The sequence below is a fragment of the Rhagoletis zephyria genome, unplaced genomic scaffold, assembly GCF_001687245.7.
Source record: "Rhagoletis zephyria isolate East Lansing unplaced genomic scaffold, Rhagoletis_zephyria_1.1 Rzeph_scaffold_00033, whole genome shotgun sequence".
In the NCBI taxonomy this organism is placed as follows: domain Eukaryota; kingdom Metazoa; phylum Arthropoda; class Insecta; order Diptera; family Tephritidae; genus Rhagoletis; species Rhagoletis zephyria.
The window spans coordinates 225,224-248,001 of NW_016157117.1; the positions used below are offsets into that span (position 1 = coordinate 225,224).

General features: G+C 34.4%; 2 protein-coding genes across 8 annotated transcripts in view; one reads left to right on the forward strand and one right to left on the reverse strand.

The window, feature by feature from the left end:
* Positions 1–12,784, forward strand: part of nrv1 (nervana 1) — a 59,836-nt gene extending 47,052 nt beyond the window's left edge. For all 3 annotated transcript variants that reach the window (XM_017618331.1, XM_017618316.1, XM_017618324.1), the window contains exons 3-5: positions 9,697–9,954; positions 10,012–10,274; positions 11,417–12,784. In XM_017618331.1, coding sequence (XP_017473820.1) covers positions 9,697–9,954; positions 10,012–10,274; positions 11,417–11,695 — 800 coding nt within the window. In that variant the 3' untranslated portion in view covers positions 11,696–12,784. The remainder of the gene's footprint in view (positions 1–9,696; positions 9,955–10,011; positions 10,275–11,416) is intronic.
* The window catches only part of LOC108364486 (uncharacterized protein KIAA0513), a 187,505-nt gene that overhangs the window by 117,519 nt on the left and 47,208 nt on the right, over positions 1–22,778 (reverse strand). For 4 of the 5 annotated variants that reach the window (XR_001847766.1, XR_001847767.1, XR_001847765.1 and 1 more), the window contains 5 exons: positions 20,495–20,558; positions 20,304–20,417; positions 19,326–20,240; positions 18,710–19,250; positions 18,554–18,654 (listed from right to left, as the gene is read on the reverse strand). Coding sequence is in view for 2 of the 5 variants with exons in the window: in XM_017618189.1 (XP_017473678.1) it covers positions 18,554–18,654; positions 18,710–19,250; positions 19,326–20,240; positions 20,304–20,417; positions 20,495–20,558 (1,735 nt within the window). In the remaining 3 variants the exon portion in view is untranslated. Of the gene's footprint in view, positions 1–17,412; positions 18,484–18,553; positions 18,655–18,709; positions 19,251–19,325; positions 20,241–20,303; positions 20,418–20,494; positions 20,559–22,778 lie in introns of those variants that run through there. The other variant, XM_017618197.1, reaches the window with a different exon arrangement.

The following is a 22,778-nucleotide window of genomic DNA, read 5'->3' on the forward strand; positions in this document are numbered from 1 at the left end:
TTTACTTCGGTCTATCTTCCCGCTAACTTCTCGCTCCTAAGCCTCCACCTTCTATTCACATTACTGGGAAAATACATATATACATCCTTTGCGTTAAATATACAACGAGGTCAGAGTCCTACATTTAATATACCTTTGTATGTGTGCATGTAAGTGTTCTCTTGAGTTAAAGTCCTTATTTCTTACACCATGCACATGTGTATCTCCATGTAGATGAGTAAACGTCATTCTTTTGTTTATGAACTTGATAAAGTATGTGTTTGTGGCTCTTATGCCATCTATGTAATTGGGTTCTATGTATATATACATAAGCACATACATATGTACTTCTTGGTCAGTTCGAGGTGTTAATATTTCTTCGTTGTTTTAAGAAATTGACAATTGCGTGTAAGTAATTTTGGGTTGTTCTAGGTGAGGGTTAAACGTCGTCCAAAAATGTTCATATAAATTCTAATTAGTTCATCAGACGCTGGAGTAGGCGCCGAATCTAACATGGAAAAATTGTTGATAATTAAAATGTGTATACTAAAATAAACTACCTGCACACTCTTCGCTATTGCTGCTAAAATTAAGCAAAATTAATTGATTATCGATTTACAAACATTTAATCAACATTCAACTTGTTGGGCACCATGTTGACAGTTTAACTATTATTTTGTCAAAGAGAGTATGAGTCTTTGATGGTTGTACCAACAAACCGGATTTATTACACACACGTGTTGTGCAAGTCAAGGAAGAATTAACGCTTTCGATAACATATTTTCGGTGCATTAGGGTGGTCCAAAATGCATGTGGAAAAAAAATAAAGTCGGTATTTTAATGCTATCACCCCCTAAGATTGTTTTGTACCGAAAAAATATATGTACCCCTATTGTTATACCCGAGCGCAATTGTGCACAAGGTTATTATAACTTTGTTCACATAAGGGTTGTTTGAAACAACCAAACCGAATCAAGATAAATATACACAAATGTATACATAAATGCCCAGAATAAAAAGAAAAGTCGATTAAGACAAGTCTGTTTTGTCCGTCCGTCCGTCCGTCCGTGTACACTATAACTCGAGCAAAAATTGAGATATCGCAACGAAATTTAGTATGTAGGTTGCCCTTTATCCAAGGTAGGTTGGTATTGGGCGAAATCGGACTCTAATCACGCCCACTTCCCATATAACCGTATTTTCAAAAAATATTGGATCGAAAGAAATACGAAAACTCCGATATTTCAATATCTGAGGACACTAATTTATTCCAAGTTAATAGTTACAACAATCTCCTAACAATAAATAAGATATTATTATTAAATATGGAGCATGGCACCGCCCACTTTATGACTACAAAGGTGTATCTCGATAACCACTTTATCGATTTCTAACAAACTCGGTTCAATTAGATCATTAAGTCTAACTCAGCTTGTTATCGAAAAGGTTTGTAGTCGGGGAAAAACACCCCTGCTTATCATATAAAGGTAGTATAGAAAAAGTTGAAATGACGTTGGTATCAACGCCGGGTATATAAAGTTCGGTTCGGCCTGAACTTATACTTCTTTACTTGTTTTATTTTGAAATAAAAAATATGTATTTAGAGGTCGGTCAAAGCCTCAAAGTTTTCTATGTATTTTTATATGGAAAAGAAAACAACTTTTCATAGAAATGGTATAGAATTCTTGAAAATCAATATTTTTCGATCAAAAAACTTTGGTTGTCTTCAGGAGACTTCCAATAATAATACACAATTATTAATTTAAACATTTTTCATAGTAAGTACAAATGCAATGGGGGCCAATAAAAATTTTTAGAATTTAAAATTGGTTAAATAAACAATTGGGTATTATTATTGGAAGTCTAATGAAGAGAACCAGAGAACTATTTATTTTCAAGAATTATATACCATTTCTACGAAAAGTTGTTTTCTCCCCATATTAAATATATGTATGTATGTATGTAGAAAAAAATCACGAATCAACATTTTTTAAAGACAAAATTAAAGGTAACTACCTGGCATAGAATTTCATGCCTATCTTACACATTTAAAGGCATATTCATTGAATTTTGTTGAGCTTGGCTTATACTAAATATTATTTGAGCATATGAACTTGATACGTATGTACTTAAGCAGGTATGTGCTTACAAATATACAAGCGCACACATTTATTCCCCTTACAACTGATTTGTTACACAATAATTCCGGATAAAACCGGTTTTTGTTGCGTATTTAGAATTGAGCTTGACTTTTTTTCATATTCTTACTACCTCGCACGTTTGGAAGTGGTTGAATTGTATTAAATTTACACAATATGTATATATGAATAAATACGGAAGTAGTATGTGCCTATCACATAGCCTCTTTAAATTTTTGTGAAAAAACGCGTGTAGTCCTATAGAAATATTCAACTTTTTTATAAAATTTTTTCTTCTTTATAGTTTAACTAATCTTTTGTATGTTAAAAAGTTAATCATTTTTAATTCTACAGAGCTATCTCTTTTATTTGGTACCCATATTGTTATAGTTGAATCCGAATCTGAGGTACGTTTGACTCGTACACCATCAAAATTTCGAGTGAATTGCAAAAATTGCGTATTACATATTGCCATTTTTTTTATTATTATGGAACTTTTCCTTAAAACTTTCTGTTTCGTTTACATTAGCGTTGCTATGAGTACATTCTTTTAATCCTCTTAAAAAAAAAAGTGTCAGGTTGTAATTTTAAAAGTGTAGTTTCAAGCTTTGTGTTAATTGTAGTCAAAACGGCATTTTATAAAAATCACACTTGAAAAAATCATCAAAAATTTCTTACTATCAATTCGATATTTCAAATTTGTCGGTATCCTGGGACTAATACAAGCAAATCGCAAGATTTTCGGGATCTGAAAAACACCGGGAACCCGCGACTACCATCCCTACTCTAGATTGTAGTTTCGGACAACTGTGCGCCGGCGGGCTCAACAGTAGTTCTAAAAGAAAATTTTACAAATAAGAAACTCACCTGCGCTTATACATACATACATAGGTATAACACCAGTCCACACACATCGACCTTTTGTCCATTTAAATTGCATAGGAAACACTAAATTCCTATTTTTAGAAAACCACTGAGCCATGGATTCTTAATTAATGTACATACATACATAGCACATGTGTTCGTATGTACATAAGTAGGTATAGCAATTCACTTCATTCGCACAGACTTTACTTCTCTTTTACATTATAACACTTTCACTTTTCTTTTCAATATTTTAGCACATTCACTATTATGCAATTCTCACTTACATACACTAGAATTTGAATGGAAAATCATTAATTTACATGATTTCTTTAAAAATGACAACAATATGATTTTAATAACACAACACGAACAGCTGATTGCAAGCAACACATGTTTTTGGCGCTGCCGGCTGCGCGTTGCGTGGTGTTTACAAACAAATACTGCGCAGAAACATGTGGCGAAGATGATATGTTGTGATGATTAATGTTGCTCGCAACAATAGCATGAGTGGGAAAAGCGAAAGTAAACTTATGATTGGTAAAACGAATTAGACAAATGTTAGAAAATTATTTAATAGTAAATTAAGAAAGAACTGTAGGTGCCGGCATGTTGCTTAGGAAATTTTCGTATAGTCAAATGTGTTTAATGATATTTAACAAAAAACAATGCCAAATTTCGCAAGCACGGGTGTCGTTTGGTTTGTTTGTTGTTTGTGGTATTTCAACTGTTGAGAAATACTTGCATAAATGTAGATGGATATCAAAATGACCGTATTTGCACATAAATAACGTTTAATTGTTGTTATATGCAAATGTACTTGTACTACAATTTTTCCTATAAATTCACTGCAAAAATAAAAATACGCATACCTCTATTATGAAATACATGAGAGAAAAATTTTAAATATTTTACAATTCTCGGTATTGCCAAAATGTCACACAAAATAGCAATAAAACAATAGCAAAATTATTTTGTCTCAAAAATAATCGCATTCCTTAATTCCTAATTCACCCCCTATTCAACACGCCAGCGAAGACTTTTGAGAGTACCGAGGAGAGTCTAGCTAATTGTAGGGCAAATATGTATGTGTCTTCTAATATGAAGTTCGATTTTTAAAAGTATAGGCCGCAGTGCTGTTAAAATAAAGATTTTTTGTCTTGTTGCACTTGGTATGGAATTTATCTTATTGGAAGTACTAAAAAAACCCCCTGTATCTACTATATCTTACCCTCCCTATATACTTTATCTCAAACAAATCTTAGTACTATGAACATGGTGAAAGTGTTTCAGTGTAATTTCATTTACTCGTTGTCGTTAGAGATGGGATCCTCCTCCTATTTTGAAGGCGGTTAAAAATAAAAAAAATAAAAATTTAGAAAGAAATTTTTGATCGCAGTTACATATATGTTTTTCTTTCAGTACAAATAAAGGGTACATTTTTTTCTTTATCGGAGTTCCCTGCGGAAATATTTTGTACCAAATTTTAACAAAAACAATATGTATTTTCTTTAGTTTTTCATTGCTCCTCATCCCGTACTCATAGATATGTATGTATGTATAATTTAAAACAAGCTATATGCCTAATGTATGTACATAAGGGCGGAGCAATTTAATTTCGAAAAAAGTGTATGGAATATTCAAATTCTACGTTCCATTCTAGGCAAAAGTGGTGAGCAAACTATATACCGAAAATTATGTTTCACCCTCCCAGTTTTTAAGAGAAAAATCTGTCTGTTATAATTTTTTCCGAATGAAATTTACAAAATTTTGTGTTTTCTTCATATTTAAGAAATTACTTCATAAAACCGATAAAATAGAAAATTATATACAAAATTTTTTGATACAATGAAAAATAAATTTCTAACAAAAAAGTTGCTATATACTGCTTTTTCTTTTGAAAATTGGGAGCGTCAAACGCAATTTTTTGGTATATAGTTTGTTCGCCATTTTTGATTAGAATTAATCCTAGAATTGGAATTTTCTTTGAAAACTTTTCTCCGAACAAATTACTCCGCCCTAATGTACATATGCATGTAAAGTGCCTATTGATATTTACAGCACGTTTGTTGCCAACGCCTCAATATTGCTATTTTTACTAGTCGATATGTAATTTATGTACTTTCCTAATTAACATCTTGCCAGCACAGAGTAGAAAGAAAGATTGCACACAATTGAAAAAAATACCCGTTTTTATTAATAAGCATTTATTTACTTACCTGTTTAAGTGGGAATGTATTTCAAGTAGTAGCAATATACTTACTTATCTTGAGTATGTGTTTCTGTATGCATATATGTAAATATGTACATACCCTGCAGGGAAACCGCGGACTAGTGAATCAAATTTCTAGTTCCGTACTAGGTCTTTATCGCCAAAAAGGAACTAGAGCTATAGGAACTAGATCCCCACCAGTCCAAAATCGGCGAAAAGTGGTACTTTTAAGAAACTATTTTTCTTCAGTCTTTTTCACTAGAAATCTATATCTAAAGTGACGAATTTAGAAATGGTTCGGAACTATAGAAAAACGGATGCAGAACGAACTAGATCTTATTTGTCGAATTTAGAACCAGTTCGGAACTATCGAATAAGGGATGCAGCGGGGGGCTTGTTTACTTTACATAGATATGTGTTCGGCGGCTTTTTCGTTCAAATACGCTTCTATTCTGTGCTTCGCAGATGCTTTTTCATAGCTCGGTAATACAAAACTAAAATTTGTGTTAACATTTCAACATCTTGGGACCGCCTGGAATCTAAGAAATAACAGCGAGCAAACTCAGCTACAGCTAAATGTATGTAAACGTACATTTCTTACAATCATGACAACAAATTTAATTTCAAATTGAAAACACATTTCTTCCAAAATAACTTGAAATCGCAAACACGGAAGAACAGAAAAGATTGAAAAATCATGATACTTTTTTCTTTCGTCTGTCGATTTCAGAACTGGTTCGGAACTATAGAATTTAGGACTAGTTCGGAACTATCGAAAAAGGGATGCAGCGGGCGGCAATTGACACTTCCTAGGACATCGCCATGTTAAATTCGCCAGTTGCTTGCATGCAAAAGAGATTTATCGCGAACCAGTACTGGGTCTAAATGTACTAGAATCGCCCCAGTTCAGAACTAGAGATTTTCCCTACAGGGTAGTTGTAAGCACGTGTTTACACATACAACATTCTTCTATCGTATCTTCATATATTGAAAGCCAAGTATTTATCAGCACTTATGTATTTTTAGCCATCTTTTTTATATTTCCCCCCTCCGCCAACCAAACACAAGGCGCTCGCTTGAAAATCAACCTTGCGCCTCTTTTTTTGGACTCTAAAAGATACATAAATAGTTTCCATTCAAATGACAATGAAGTTCAATTGTGCGATTTTTCACAAATAATAATTCCTATCATCCAACTGGATAGCTCAACTTTGCTAATATAGAATGTGTAAATGAGCAACTAATAACGAAAATCATAGAACGATATGTGGAATGGTTACAGCTTTAAACCACATGCGCCGGAAATTTTAGTTACGTATACGCCAACGCACATGCTAAGTTGTCTACGTAATTTATTTTCTGTTTTTTTTTTTTTTGTCTTTTAAATATTTGCATATGAAAATGAGCACAATCCCGTGACTTTTCTCACTAGTTTTGCTTATACATATTTATGTGCTTATATACCCTGTGGGGAAAATCTCTAGTTCTGAACTGGTGCGCTTCTAGTACATTTAGACCCAGTACTGGTTCGCGATAAATCTCTTTTGCATGCAAGCAACTGGCGAATTTGACATGGCTATGTCCTAGGAAGTGTCAATTGCCCCCCCCCGCTGCATCCCTTTTTCGATAGTTCCGAACTAGTCCTAAATTCTATAGTTCCGAACCAGTTCTAAAATCGACAGACGAAAGAAAAATCATGATTTTTCAATCTTTTTGGTTCTTCCGTGTGCGCGATTTTAAGTTATTTTGGAAGAAATGTATTTTTAATTTGAAATTAACTTTGTTTGAATGATTGTCAGAAATGTACGTTTACATATCTTTAGCTGTAGCTGAGTTTGCTCGCTGTTATTTCTTAGATTCCAGACTGTCCCAAGATGTTGAAATGTTAACACAAATTTTAGTTTTGTATTACCGAGCTATGAAAAAGCATCTGCGAAGCACAGAATAGAAGCGTATTTGAACGAAAAAGCCGCTGAACACATATCTATGTAAAGTAAACAAGCCCCCCGCTGCATCCCTTATTCGATAGTTCCGAACTGGTTCTAAATTCGACACTTTAGATATAGATTTCTAGTCAAAAAAAACTGAAAAAATTAGTCTTTTAAAAGTACCACTTTTCGCCGATTTTCGACTGGTGGGGATCTAGCTCCTATCGGACTAGTTCTTTTTTGGCGATAAAGACCTAGTACGGAACTAGAAATTTGGTTCACTAGTCCGCGGTTTCCCTACAGGGTATTCATAAGTACTCGTACAACCACATTCAAGTGATATCATATGCATATACATATGTATATATGTATGCATTGTATATTGGCACGTCTGAGCATTACATTATTTATTAACATTCACTGCATTCCCTTCAATTGCGCCTTCATAAAATATGTCAAACAAACTGTCAAGTGTTATGAATAGTGCGCATTTCATCTCGAAGTAAACACCTCACTTTTGCTTTGTAGTAAAACTTGCTTCGACGTATGTCCATTTGAGAAATTACACAGTTGGGTTGAAATTAAAACGAAAAGTATAAATGCAAAATACCAGAAAATGCTGAATTAAGGCTTCAATGTAAATTGTTATTGGTAATGATGGTTATTGAACTGAATGGCCACAAATATACACAATATATATGGAAGCACTTCAAAAATATTTTTTTTTTCAATATTCAACTTATAAATGCGAAAAAATGCGAAAAAAATTATATTGAGCTTATAACATCAAACACCTTAACTATAGTCTTGCCTTCCAGCAATGTGTGTAACAAATTGAGAATTCACATTAGGGTGGTCCAAAAATCCATGTGGGGGAAAAAGTTAAGTCCGAATTTGTATGATGACACCCCCTAGGAATGTTCTATACCGAAAAATATATACCCCTATTTTTTGAAATCAAAAAATATTTAGAGGTCGCTAACGGCGCCCAAAGTTTTCCATGTACTTTTGTATGGGAAAAAACAACTTTTACACAACAACTTTTTTACTATTTTACTTTACAAAAATAGGTGTATACTTTTTTCGACATACAACAATCCTAGACGGTGAGAGCATTACAATTCCGACTTTACTGTTTTTGGACCACCCTAATTCACACCCTTCCGATTGACCGTAGCTCCGAAATATACTCATCATTCTCCCAAAGTCGAAAATTAATTCTGAAATTCTTATAAAAAGTGTTGATAGCAGACAAGCAAAAATACTTTTCAACAGGGTTGCCATCTATTTTCCATGGTATATTTATTAATTTTTTGTTTAGAAAATTATATAACATACTACTGTTTATGGATACTAAAAGAAAGTTCTTAAACAATACTTTGCCTACATAGTAACTATTATCCCCTAAGAAATTTGTGTTAGGTTGCCACATATTTTCGATTTTACAAATTTTCACTAAAATAACTTTATGTTGATATCAAATGAAATATATTTTTTAGAATACATACATATTTATTTATTATTATTTCGTTGAGGTTTGCCACGTTTTTTTAATGCCAACTTGTATCTCACTAATTTCAACGAGCATTTTTTTTTGTATGTATACTAGGGTGGCTAAATAAACCATTTGGTATTATAACTGAAAGCCTCCTGAACATAAATAAAGTTTTTCAATCGAAAAATATTGATTTTCAAGAATTCTATACCATTTCTACGAAACATTGTTTTTTCCTCATATAAAATACATGTAAAACTTTGAGCGCTCATCATTTATTGATACACTATCCGTTTAATTTACGATATCACTACTGATAAAATATCGATATATAGTATAATTTCCGTTATTCCTATAGATAATTTGTAGATATTTTTATCAATAATTTCACGTTATATTTATCGGCATAGTTTCTGTAATAATCATCGATACATTTATTAAATATTTTTTCGTGTATTTAATACCTACACTAAATTCTTACCAATATCGGTTTGGATATGCAAATTGCTTAAGCACTACATCCTTTATCGATACAATTATCGATTATTTTAAGGTATCACTGCTGATAAATAACCGAAATAATGAACGATAATTTTACGATATAACTATCGACAATTTATCAACATTTTTATCAGTAATTTAACGATATATTTATCGGCATAACTTCTGTAATATCCATCGATAGTAGCGTTATCACTCTCACCTGAATTAGCATCACTCTATTAAACCACGGAGTAATTAATGTTCCAAAGAAGCCCTGCGGCTTGTGCTGTAATTTGAATTAAAGCCACGGTCGGTGATGAAAAGGAGTGTGTCAAAGCGCGTATGTCTCCGTTACTTCAACAATAAAAGCTCGGATAAAAGTAATTGCCAATAGCTTTCGAAATTACAAATCTGAATTCGATACCAACAGCCTTGAAGGTTTTGTTAACTAAACAAACAGAGTGATCTTTACTATTCGCTTTAGTCAAATTTAGCAAATTTAAGTTACCTACATATGTATATTACATTTTCAACGAAAAATATAATAAACTAATTATTTTCCAAGCCTACAATAATATTCTCACCCTCTTCTTGCAGGTCAATTGATGCTTTTCTACACCATTTTCTACATAGTACTCGCCGCTATGTTTGCAATATGCATGCAGGGCCTATTCGCCTCGTTGAGCGACAAAGAACCGACTTGGAAATTGGAAGGATCACTGATTGGCACAAATCCCGGTTTAGGTTTTCGTCCACTGAGTGACGAGACCGAACGTGGTTCGGTAATACAATTCGACACAAAGAAGCCAGAGGAAGGACGCTATTGGCAAGGACTGATTGATCAATTTCTGGAGAGTGAGTTTTGCTAAAAATAAATTTTTTATTTAATAAATTTTATCATTATCTCGTCAGAATACCGCAGCACTGGCCAGAAAAAAATCTGCCAATTCAATCAGACACGTAATGCCAATCAAGTTTGTGTTGTCGATGTAAATAGCTTTGGTCCATGCTCACAGCAAAATGCCTATGGTTATCAGAATGGACGTCCGTGCATTTTCTTAAAGTTAAATAAGATCTTCAATTGGCAGCCACAATTCTTTGATAATATAAAAGAGCTGCCTAAGGAAATGCCTACCGAACTTAAGGAGCATATTGGAAACTTAACCGATGTGCAGGTGAGTTAAGTGGAAAGTGAAAATAGGGTATAGAGGAATGGAAGATAGGAATTTGGAGAGGAAATTTTGTTGGGAACTTATAGACATCGATTGTGGAAACATGCATATCGACGAGAAGAAGCTGCGTAGCTACATATATTTTGAAGAGCGTTGCCGCCTGTTTGAAAAGTCAAATTAAATTAAATTATACACAGGTTTTCTGAAATATTTAAATACGAGTGTCAAAGGTTTCGGTCGGTGATTAGAAGTTGTATAGCTATATTTTAAAGAGCGTTGCCACCTCTTTGAAAAGTTTAATTAATTCAAATGATACACAAGTTATATGAAATATTAAAATATCGGTGTAAAATGGTTGGTCTCAGTGAGAAGAAAGAGTATAGCTTTATTTTGAAGAGGGTTGCCAACTGTTTGATAAGTCGAATTTAATTTAATTATAGATAAGTTATGTGAAATATTAAAATATGGATGTCCAGCGGTTCGTCTCGGCGAGAAGAAAGCTCATATCTATAATTTGAAGAGGGCTGCCACCTGTTTGAAAAGACGAATGTATTTAAATATAAATAATAAAGTACGAGCGTCAAAGGGTTCGTCTCGTTGAGAAGTTTTGTGAGAATATTTGTAATAGAGAAGTCGAATTTAATTAAATTGTAAAAATTTATTTGAAACATTAAAATATCGGTGTCAAACTAAAGAAAACTTTAGTTAAAACCGTTAAAATATTTTTTAGGTGCTTGAAGAGGATTGCCACTTGCTTAAAAAGTTAAATTACTTAATAAGTTAACTGATTTTTTTCAACATGGGAATCAATTGAAATGGTTTTGAAACGGCTTCATTTCGAAAATACATGTAGGAGGGTTACCACCTGATAAAAAGTCAAAGTCAACATGACCTAAGGAAATTAGGTAATTGAAAGAGGTTTTAGTTCATACAAGGGGCGTGGCACATAAGTCACATGACTCTGAAATTTGGTATGAAAACATAACTGTCGTAGGCGCTAATGATGAGGTATACATATCTATTTGAATTTGTGCAAAAAGCCGTGGCACATCCCTTAGATGTTAAAATGTTTAATCAGCTATTTTTTCACCCCGACTATGTCGGAATGTTAAATAGCTACTCATCCTCTTTTTATTCATTCACAGCGCCAGCAAGTTTGGGTATCCTGCAATGGACTGCACCCCGTCGACAAGGAGGCTGTTGGTGAAATGAAATTCTATCCCGGCCGCGGATTCCCCGCCTACTACTATCCATACCTGAACCAGCCCGGCTATGTTAGCCCACTGGTTGCTGTACAATTCGAAAAACTGAAACAAAATCAACTGGTGAACATTGAATGCCGTGCATGGGCCAAGAATGTCATCTACAGCGGCAGTTTGAATGCACGAACCGGTTCCGTAACTTTCCAGCTGTTTGTTGATTAAACAACAACTATGCAGAGCGCACAGTAACAGCAGCAGCAACAACAACAATAAAAAAATAACAAAAATAAAATTACGAAAACCTATTTGCAAAGAGCAGATCGTCTGTAAGATTGTACTCATAAACGAAGAAAAGAAAAAGGGAGAAAATTGCAAATGTAAGAATCGCAAATGTAATGTTTACCTTTTATCTTATCATGAAGCATTTTTCGCCATATATAACCCCGTTATAAATGCTATCTTGAGTCAACGAAATGCGGAATGCAAAGCAAAATCGGAGTTTTTATGAGTCACACGAGTTATTGTTGTTAGGCGAAAATTGATGAAAAAAATATTACAACGTTTAATAAAGTAGCAAATTTCTCTTGTAAACGAAAACGTTTGATAGAGAACAATGTGGTAAACGAATGTTTTTTTTTTTTTTTTTTGTAATTTTAAGTTAATTAAGCAAGTTGAAAGAAATGCATATAATAAAATTGTATCTATGAGAAATTTATATAGGTAAAATAGAGAAAAATAATAATATAATGCATAAGCGTGGGTGAGCGAAAGGAAATTTCGCAACAACAACAACAATTGCTTATTTTTCAGTAAACAAAAAAGCGCATATATGTAAATTAAAACAATAACAGCTAAAATTATAAAGTTCAAAATTTAAACTCAAAAGCTAGCGCATGCGCATACACAGGCACATACATACATACATATACACATGTACATACGTGCATACATATTTTTTTTATATTTGCAATGTGCGGCATTCGAAAATATTTCTTATAAAGTGGCAACGTTTACAACCAAAAGAAACAACAACAACCAAAATCGTATTGAAACACGCGAACGCATAAAAATAAAATGAAAATGTTTTATTAAAAAAAAATTATTAGTAGTGCCGTTGCAGGCTTTGTGTATGTTTGTATGCATTCTCGCCAAATCCGTACCACCACACACATATGCATATATACAAACACATACACACACACACACACGTAAAGGCAAACACCAATGCAGTGAGAGGCTGCTTATCTTAAATTTGTAACTCCTTATTTTTTTTTTTTTTTTTTTTTGTTAAGTTGAGAATCTAAAAAAAAACGAAAATTACTTATTAAGCTGAATTTATGAGTATTTATGTATGCATGTAAAAAGTGTAAATTTAAAAATAAATAAATAACAACTCTTCTATTTTTCGCTTTGTGATTTTAAAACAATAAAGGACAGCGTTTACAATGCCAGCTTGGAATTGAGAGTGCGCCTTTGAAATTTTTTACTGTTTACTTACCTTTAAGCTTGGCGTGAAAATTAAGTTGCATTTGAAATAAAGCAAGCTGTTACTTATGGCATTTAGCGCGAATTGATGATTGAAAAATATTCAATATTTCAAATATTTCAATGCCCAATGTCGGCTATTTAAGAATGGCAAATGCAACCCTGATTTGGAATACGAATTTGTGATAAACTTATTTTTCATCGAAAGTTGGCGCTTCGAAAGCGAAACTTCACTACCAGCTAAGACCGTAAGCAGAACATTAAAAAAAAAAAACGCAAAAAAAATATTCTCTACTCCAAACTGGCAGTGTAAGCCCTGGACGACGGTGTTTTCAAAGTTAGGTTAGTAAGTAAAAATTTTTCTTTTTTTTTTTTGAATTGCTCGCAGTAAAATATTATTTAACAAAAATTCTGTATTTTAATTTTTTATATATTTTTTTAATAAAAATGCGCCAGCAGCTTACTTAATTCGTTGCTGCAGGGTGGTTTAAACTGTAATCCCTACTGAAATTACATTTAAAATAATGCCACAGTATTTTTTATATATTTTCACCGTTTGATGCGATTCAATACAATTTCCAAATTCTCAATCTTATTATTTAATTTTAGCACCGCTTAATTTGCTGTTAATTTTACTATTAATTAGCTTTTAAATCACAAGTAATGCTATACAAAACAAAAACTCACAATCCTTCAGTTGTTTTTTTTTTTTATAAGCCACTGGCAACACCAACTACAATACGCAAATGTTAATTATGTATCATAAAACATAAGTGCAGTTAGCACAATTACGTAATGTTGCGAAAGAAAAACGTACATATGTACATATATACCGTTCAATCAAGCAAACATACAAAATAATATTAAAAAAAACGAAAATAGTAAATAAATACATACATAAATATGTAAGTTTACAATATTTGAGTTAATTAAGTAAAATATTTATTTAGTTATTTCAAAAATTACAATTCATGTTATTTGTACAATATCGTAAAAATAAAATTTTAAAACCTAAAAATCTGCGGAACATTTAATTAAATTTTTAATTTTTTTTTTTGTGAGTTTGGTATCTTTCTGGCCAACGGATAAGGCTATTTCTTATTCCGATAATTTTTTTGTCAAAAATACGCTTTCCCTCGAAAATAGTACATAAGTACTAAATTGTATAGGTAAATAGATATTCCAACTGAGTAGGAGTATGGTGTATTGTGGAGCGATTTTCCGTCATCTCAAAATAGAACAACGCCGAAACCAGTTCGTATTTCAACCAAATATTTTTATTTTTATTTTATTTTATTTTTTTTTATTGCGCTGGAATACAAAACCGAGCCACTCACCTGGAGGCGAGATTTTATAACCGCAATCGATCTTATGGTGTAAGTACGATACTTTGGATCTTTTTGGCAATAAAATGAAAATCATCTTGATTATAAACTAACAAAATTGAGATTCCTTGAGGTAAATAAGTGTGTTTTAAGCCGAACCTAGGCGTATCTATACTTTTAAATTTTTCCGGACACCTACATGGGGCATTTAAAAACATTTCAAAAAGTTCTACTGGAATATTCAAATACGAGATTTAAATTACTGACATTAGGGTGGTACTAAATGAGGTCTGGTGGGTAAGTACTAAAACGGCGTACTTGAGGTCAATAAATTTTGGAACAAACGAAATTGTCTCCTAGAGACAAAAATATCGATATATCATACATTAAGATCCGACTGTAAATGCCGAAGATTTGACAAAAAATGTAAAACGTCGACCCAACCCCTAAGTTCGTAAAAAAAAAAACATTACAAATTGCCTTCAAATGAAAACACTTCTTTAGAAAAAGTATACTTATTTTTGGAGAGCTTTAATTTACTGACATTAGGGTGGTTGGAACTGAGATCTTTTGGGTAACCACTAAAACGGCGTACCAGAGGTCAATGAACTTTGGAACAAACGAAGTTGTCTCCTCAAGTTGAAAACATCGATATATCGCACACGACACAACTCAAAATTTGGCATTTTTCAAAATTATGCACTAAAAATGTGCACAGAGCTTTTATTTATCTTTCAGCAAAAGACGGAGCAAATCTATGTTATAATTTGTTGAAAAAAACCTAAAGTAAAGTCTGCCTTGCCCCTATGATTAGCATGTGCTAAGAAATAAATTTTCGCATTTTCTGACAAACGTAATTTTGAGTTGTGTCACCTTCGAAGATCGTGTGCGATATCATGCTTTACGATCCGACTTTAAATACCGAAGACTGTACGAACAATAAAAAAAACGACTTCTAAGCTCGGTAAAAAAAATGTTCGATTACTTTAGACTCTGGGGGTGTGCGCCGAATTTTTTTCTGGTATGGTCTTATTTATGTATATATTTATGTATGTATATATATCTACATGTATATATCATTTCCCTTTAAATTTTGTGCGAACATAGCCACATTAGGCACGACCGCGGAAGCTAAATATTATATTAGAAAACTATTACAAGGTTCATTTTAGTGTAGTCTGACGGGAATGAAAAAGTTTAAAGCGATAGTGCTCTAGAATAAATTATTTCATTACTAGCATGCACCTCAATACCAAAAAATCTCACAAAATATTTACCCTTGAGTACTTCTTCGTTAATTGCAGTATTCAAATTAAATATAGAGTATATTACTAATTTCACGTCTGCTTAATTACATTTACTTAAAGCCTTTAAATTAGAACATGATTTTTTAACGAGTTTCTAGCGTCACCACTAGTAATATTTTTTTTGTCTTATTTGGAATAGTACAACTGATTTGCATTAGTTTGCTTTTTCGTGATTTCTGGTTTTACTTGTTTTCACTTTGACATATATATTTAAAAGAAATCATTTTTCAGATTTTTCTTGCTATATTTTTACAGCCCATACATAGAGTTGGTACCAATTTTCAAGATGTTCATTGACTTACCAATTTACTGATGGGCGTTTGTCACAGTGAAAACTAACCCTTATAGCATGGACAGACGGCAGCGTTAATCCGGATAAACTCGTTAATTCTGAATTATCTCGGGAATTAACTGCAATTATCCGGCTCCGAATTAATCCGAATTAACGCTGTAAGCCATTCAAATTATTTTATAAAGTCTACATACATAGTAATTTATATCACTCAAGTGTTAGTTCACAAGGGATTGTGTTAAGGTTTCTTCAAAATACTGTAATAGCTTTGCATTTTTGTCACCATATAAAAATGTTACACATTGCTTATTATTTTACACCAATTTTTTTCTAATCGTACGTTCCAACCGACTAGTTTACATTAATGTTTGAAATTAAGGAATTTTTCAAATTCTTTTTTGTACACAAAAATATTGGCGCGTAATTGCAGATTAAATGAAAACAGGTTTTCACAATTAAAAGTACGCTTCAGATTCGAAAAATACTATTAAGTCTCTTCTGAACATTTGAGTATAAAGTATTTTTGCAAGACAATGTGGGAAAAAATTTTTTTGGCGACAACTAAGGCTTTTTAAACGACTTCAAAAAAAGGAGGAGGTTATCAATTCGTCGGAATATATATTTTTCTTTTTTTATGTATGTTACTGCATAACTTTCGACCACGTCAACCAATTTCGAAAGTTCTTTTTGCATCGGAAAGGTAGTGCCTCAGAGGTGATCCCTGGTTTAAATCCGATCATTGGATCATGAAAAATTAACGGCACTCCTAAATTTTTACATGAGATTTACTTGTTAAATTTTTCAATGACAACAAATTTCGGCAATAAATTTTTTTTTATATAAAGACCTCTCGGAATAATCGAAATACTTCCTTAGCGGGAGTGTAATGATTTTGGCGAGCCTTAATTACCGGTCTTGAGGGTGGTACGGCATTTTTTTTTTTCAAGTTGCCTTACAAAAAATACTTTACATTCGAAGGTGTACGGCGAAGGTTTTTTTTTCTGGTACGGCGTAATGTACAGGCATCTGTTAATTAATAAATTTTACCTACCGAAAATTTTAAAGTACTGTTAAAAATATAAATTATATGTATTAAACTAAGTAATACTTTCCTCTTTAAATTATTTCGTTCAAATATTCAAGGTTTAACTCTATTTTATCACAATTTCTTTCAATTTAAAAAAATATGCATTGATATTCGCATTGTTTTTGTCAAGCTAACTAAATACATATTTGATATACGCATGTACATTAAAGTGCCCCCCCCTCCATACAAAAAAAAAAAATGGTGCTGCTTTCCCATCGGAAATATAAAATTTACATATTATATTTTAAGATCTCCGCAAAATATTTTGGAAAAATATTAAGATTTACTACTGAAAATACCTCCAGAGCTATTTGAAAATACCTCCAGAAATTGATTTTTTTATAAACACCTCACATCAGCTTAGCTTAGAAGGTCTGTATAAAAATATTTAAAAAAATTTGTCAACGGAATCAAAATAATGAGAAATTTGTAGGTCACATCGGAATATTTTGGCGGAAGTCTTAAAATATAATAAATTTTATAATTCCGGCGGAAAACCCGCAACTTTTTTAGTGGCGCATCCTAATGTATATTTGTGTCGGAGTTTGCTTGTAAATACAATAAATTAAAATGCTTATGATAACTTTACGACTCTCACATATCTATTCAGATGTTTCCACATTTTTTTTTTTTATTTTAATTTTTTTATTCTTTAAAAAATCAAAAATCTTTCGTGAAAATGTCGAGCCATTTAGTAAGACTTCTTGGAATTTTTTTGAGTATCTTTTATAAAAAAATAATTAAAATAATAACAATATGTGAGTGTCGAAAAGTTATGATAAGCACCTTCATATACATACATATGTATGCACTATGTACTTCTAAAATTGCAAATGTCGACATTGGTCTTTCTTACTAAATAGCCTTACAAAATATCTATTTTTAATGGAATTATTAAAAATTGTAAATGTCTCTTTGACATTTTATAAAACTATTAGTACATGTGAGAATCTGATTATGTACTGAAAACATTAGGGATGTCCAAAAAACCGCTGAAAAAGTTTCAAATTGAGACAAAAAATTTAAACTAATAAAAAAAAAACTAGACTAAAAAAGAAAATTAAATTTTTTTAGTGGCCTCATCTGAATGTATCTAACATTTCTTCATGCGGTTTAGTCTCCGAGAGTCAAATAATCAATTTTGCTCGTTATCTGGTACATTATTAATTTCATGGAGACCAACACATAATGGCGCATCTACTTAAAAATTTTCATTCCATTTATACAAAAAAAACTGGGGTAAAGCACTAAATAAATTTAGAAAATTATTCACCGAAATTTAGACACCCCTAATGTTCACAGCTTTTTACTTATCAACAGTATAACTACATATATTTTATTAGTAACAATTTCTCTAGTAAATATTTAAATTTTTAGTACAATTTAACTAACTACTGGAAAGTTGGAGTAAAGTTTAAAAAGCGTGGAAAAAACAGCTCAAGACTCTTTCGCACCCCACGAATCGGTTTCGTGGTATATGCGCATTATGTGGTCCCGCAAGAGCTTCGTTTTCTCTGAAAAGATTAGTATTCGTAATTTGTCTGCAGTTAGTTTGAGAAAGAAATAAAAAATAACCGAACTTACCCTTTGATAAATTATGGCTTGCCGTTGCCGATTGTTTCTTCAAAAATTCTAGGCACATATCTTGAGGTAGGCCCAATGAGTGCATATTGCATGTAAAGGCCCTGGAAAATAAGTTTTATATTAGAAAATGTTTCTTCCACTTCATCTTCCGCTTACCCCAGTTGTCGAAACACAATATTCTCGATGGAGTGCGGATCGAGCTGATGCTGCTTTCCAGTGGCCGCTGCAGCGCTTAAAGAACCACCAACTAAAGCTGTCGTCTCCGCTGAAACTCCGCCACCGCCACCGACACCGCCAGAGGTATCTTCAGCACTTGTCTGTGAAGCAGATTTCTTAACCGCGTGCACCTTTAAGGCCACAATATTGCCACGATGTGAAGAACTGGACGTAGAAGCGTGTTCCCCATCAACAATTGCACCAGCGCCAGCCCCATCCGTTGGCGCCTCGTCCACCGTCGCTGCCTCTACTGAACTCTGCTCTTTCAATTTCGCCTCTTCTGCGGACTTTGCTGCGAATTGTGTTTTGTTGCGCTGTTTCTTTTCGGCACGACGCTTACGCATGTCCAACCGATGTTCACGCTCACTTTGCACAGCCTCGAAGAAAGCGGCACCCCAAAAGCGCTGACTATACCAGATCGGCTGGCGGCGCATATAGGTGAAGAGGTACTGACGATACGGATCACAGCCTGGAACTTCAACTGCAAAAATAGCGGAAAGAAGAGGTAAGTTGTAATTACATATAAAAATTCCTTCCGACACACGATCTTACTCACTTTCATTGTAGAACATAAAACAAATATTCATAATAACCGCAGCCGGTGCGTAATCCTCGCACTCGCCGCACTCGAACAAGACAATAGCGAAGTATTGCACCAACGAATGGAAGGTCACCTCGTCTACACGCTTCGATTTGGATTTCTGCTCGAGCAGAAATCGCGTGAACCACTGTCGTCCCGCATCGATGCGCGCCAGGGCGCCGAACTCTGCCTTCAGTTCTAGCCCAATGGCCGAGGCGTTGCTAAAGATCACCTCAATGAAACGTTTCATGAACTCCTTCACCGGCTCCTCGCCCACGCGACAATCCAAACTGATGGACGATGCCCACGATGGCACCGAATTTTGTGACTCTGAACGTATGAAATTGCGCCAGTCCGTGGACTCAATGCTCGGACTGATTTGCACATCGGGATCGTCTCGCAGGCTGGTTACAGTGCTGCTATTTGAGTTGCGACTGCGTGGTGGCACCACCATGCTAGTGCCTGACTGGGTCATGGCTGGCAAATCCATGTGCAAGTGTGTGGGGTGTTGCAGGCGATGCTCGTTGGCGCCGCCGTTGTTGCTGCCGCATTCACGATCCGAGGGCGGTTGTACATCGATATGCGGAGCACCAGCGTTTGTATTTGGTGCTGCTGCGGCCGCGGCATTGACACTCAGCATATCAGTGATGCGTGACAAGTCTCTCTGTATGTCGAGTTCGCTGCGTCGCGCGCCCGGTATAGCACGTCCAGGGCGTCCGTAGCCACCGGAGTGACGTGACTCAATTGAATTTGAGCGTGTTGTGCTACTCACATGCGAACGATTGACGGGCGGTGAGTATGAAGACGATGTGGAACTGGAAGTTGAGGAACTCGAAGCGGAACGTCGTATTTTATCGCGTGCGCTGCTGCGTGTGGCCTCCAAGCGGGGTCCTGCGGGGGGGCGGCACATATTGTTATGGTTCTATAAAAATTGGCGGACCACTTTAAGCTTACTTGGTAAAAGGTTGGGATAGCGAAACCGTCCTGATATGATCTCTTCATGCGCTCGTCGCGCCTTAATACGCCGAAACTCGTAATCGATTTTCGTGTAATCGATTGTCTCGTCAACTGTGAAAATATCGAAATGTTCATAAAATATTTGAATAAATTAATTGGGTTTTTTTCTTGGTATTCACACCACTTACAAGTAGGAACCTCTTCATCGTCATCGCAATACTCCGATTCGCTGGAGCTGATGCTTAGTGTGAGCTGAAAAAATTTGTAGGTGGAAGTTATTCTCGGTTCCAAAGATGGTTCGTATGGATCAAATAGGTATGTCAGAAAATAAGTTGCCTACGGCTGGCAATCCTACTCATGAAAAGAAGATACAACGTTCGAGTCGGAAGCACTCAATAACTCCCACACCGAATTAAATGAACTGGTCTTATTTCTTGCACTTAACTCTCAGACTTTAAAAGCTTTTTAAGCAAAGCAATACATCTATTTCCCTGAGCTTACTCTTCGTTTCTTCCCCTAGAATCCTCCTTGGAACGCAAACGGCCTTTCAAAACATTATCTATTAATAAAAGCGTTCAACATTTCACTGTTAAGAGCTACTTTCCAACACCAGAATACAGGGGGCCAATCTATCTATCTATGGGACTCACCCATAAAAACATTTGCTGTAGTCGAAGTAAAAGCGGCAATTAAAATCCTAAAACTCAAACACCTGGCTATGACCTAACTATGACCTAGAGCGGCCTTTCTCGATATCTCACAAGCCTTCTACGGAGTCTGGCGTGATGGGCTATTCAGTCCTATCCATCAAATTGGTATTTCTTTGTTAATAATGGAATGGAACAGTCTGACCTTCATGAAAGCACGGCAGGTGTACACAGAAGGCAGCGTCATGATCCCCTACTATACTTACTCTGCACATACGACCTACCAGTAATAGAAGAAACCACCATTGGCACTTTTGCCGATGATACTTTTATTTTAGCAGTTGACGACTCACCCCAGAAAACAAAGCACTACTCTACTCTACAATCATAAAACCGATTTGGACTTACGGTACACAGCTGTGGCGAACAGCATCAAAGTTTAATTTTGAAAAACTCCAAAGATTCCAAAACTCTGAGGATGATTGTCAATGCACCATATTATGTCACAGATACCCATCTCCACCGCGATCTTAGATCCTCACCACCTCAGAAGAAACTAAAAAACAAGCTGTATCATACAACTTGAGGCTACTGAGTCACCCTAACCCACTCATAACAGAGTTAACATCCCACTCAAACATTTTTGCCCGATTTAAGAGAAAGTCAACAACAGATCTACTGCAATAATAATGCCTAGCTAAATACAAAAAAAGTACAAGAAACTTTATTCCCGAAACAAGTAATTTTGTTAAAAACTCAGTCGTGTTTAAATCTTCAAAATAAGTTTAGTTTTAGACTGAGGCTTTTAAAGTATGCGCGCAGAGGCCATAAATACCCGAAGAAGGGCTTCTCCAATTTTTCTTTAAATCCATTTTTTACGAATCTAGTCACCTCATTAGGAAGAAGAAGTCAGTCCGAAAATGCAATCCGACAGAACTTTGGTTTACATAGGCTATCATAACATCACCTCAACTCGCTTAATTTGTTCTTTTGCATAGAAGAACAGAAGAGTTTGTCCCACTAACAAGCTTTCCCTTACCTCTTCCTTTTCCAATCCATCGAAGAAACCAATTTGGTGTTGTGGACTAAACCTATATTGTCCAGATTTTCGTAAAAGTGGCGGTCAAAAAATTGTTGGTCCTATTCACCGTCAAACATCAGCTCGATCGCCACAAAATTTAATATTAAAAAATTTTAAATGTGCTACTCTTAACTATGTAGTTTGCTATTAAAAACTTCAATCGGAGCCCACAGATTGTAGGAAAATAAATGTTGGACGAATCCAGAAGCAATCGATATAGATCTTCCGCAAATCTAAAAATGATTCCCTGGTTCTTAAAGAGCTTCTTTGAGTTCGCAGAGAGCTGTGAGAGTATATCCCAAGCGCAACCAGGAGGCTTCGGTCTAACTTTCTGACGAATCCATAAGCGTACTCATCAAGAAATCAAATCTACGAAAAGCAGAAATTTTAATTATTAAAGCTTCACACAAAGAAAACAATGATTAAGAAAGGTTTTTACAACTCTATTACTATATGCCCTTCCTATGAAATTTTTTCATGACTTTCAAGATCGTTGAAAAATATTTTCAGAAAAGCTGATCCCAGCAGCGCAAATAAACGAGGCTTTTCTTTGTCGAGTCTTCGCTTCATTTGCCTTCCGTAACGATACAAGTTCTCCGATAGCCAATCAGCTTTTAGGTCATTGAGACACTGCGCAGCCTCGTCAAAAATTGCAATAGAATGTATAAAAGCCCTTAATGAGTTAGCTTTGAAGTCTACTACCTCCATTGTGCGGGTGCAAGGTCACATACAAAGTAACTGAAC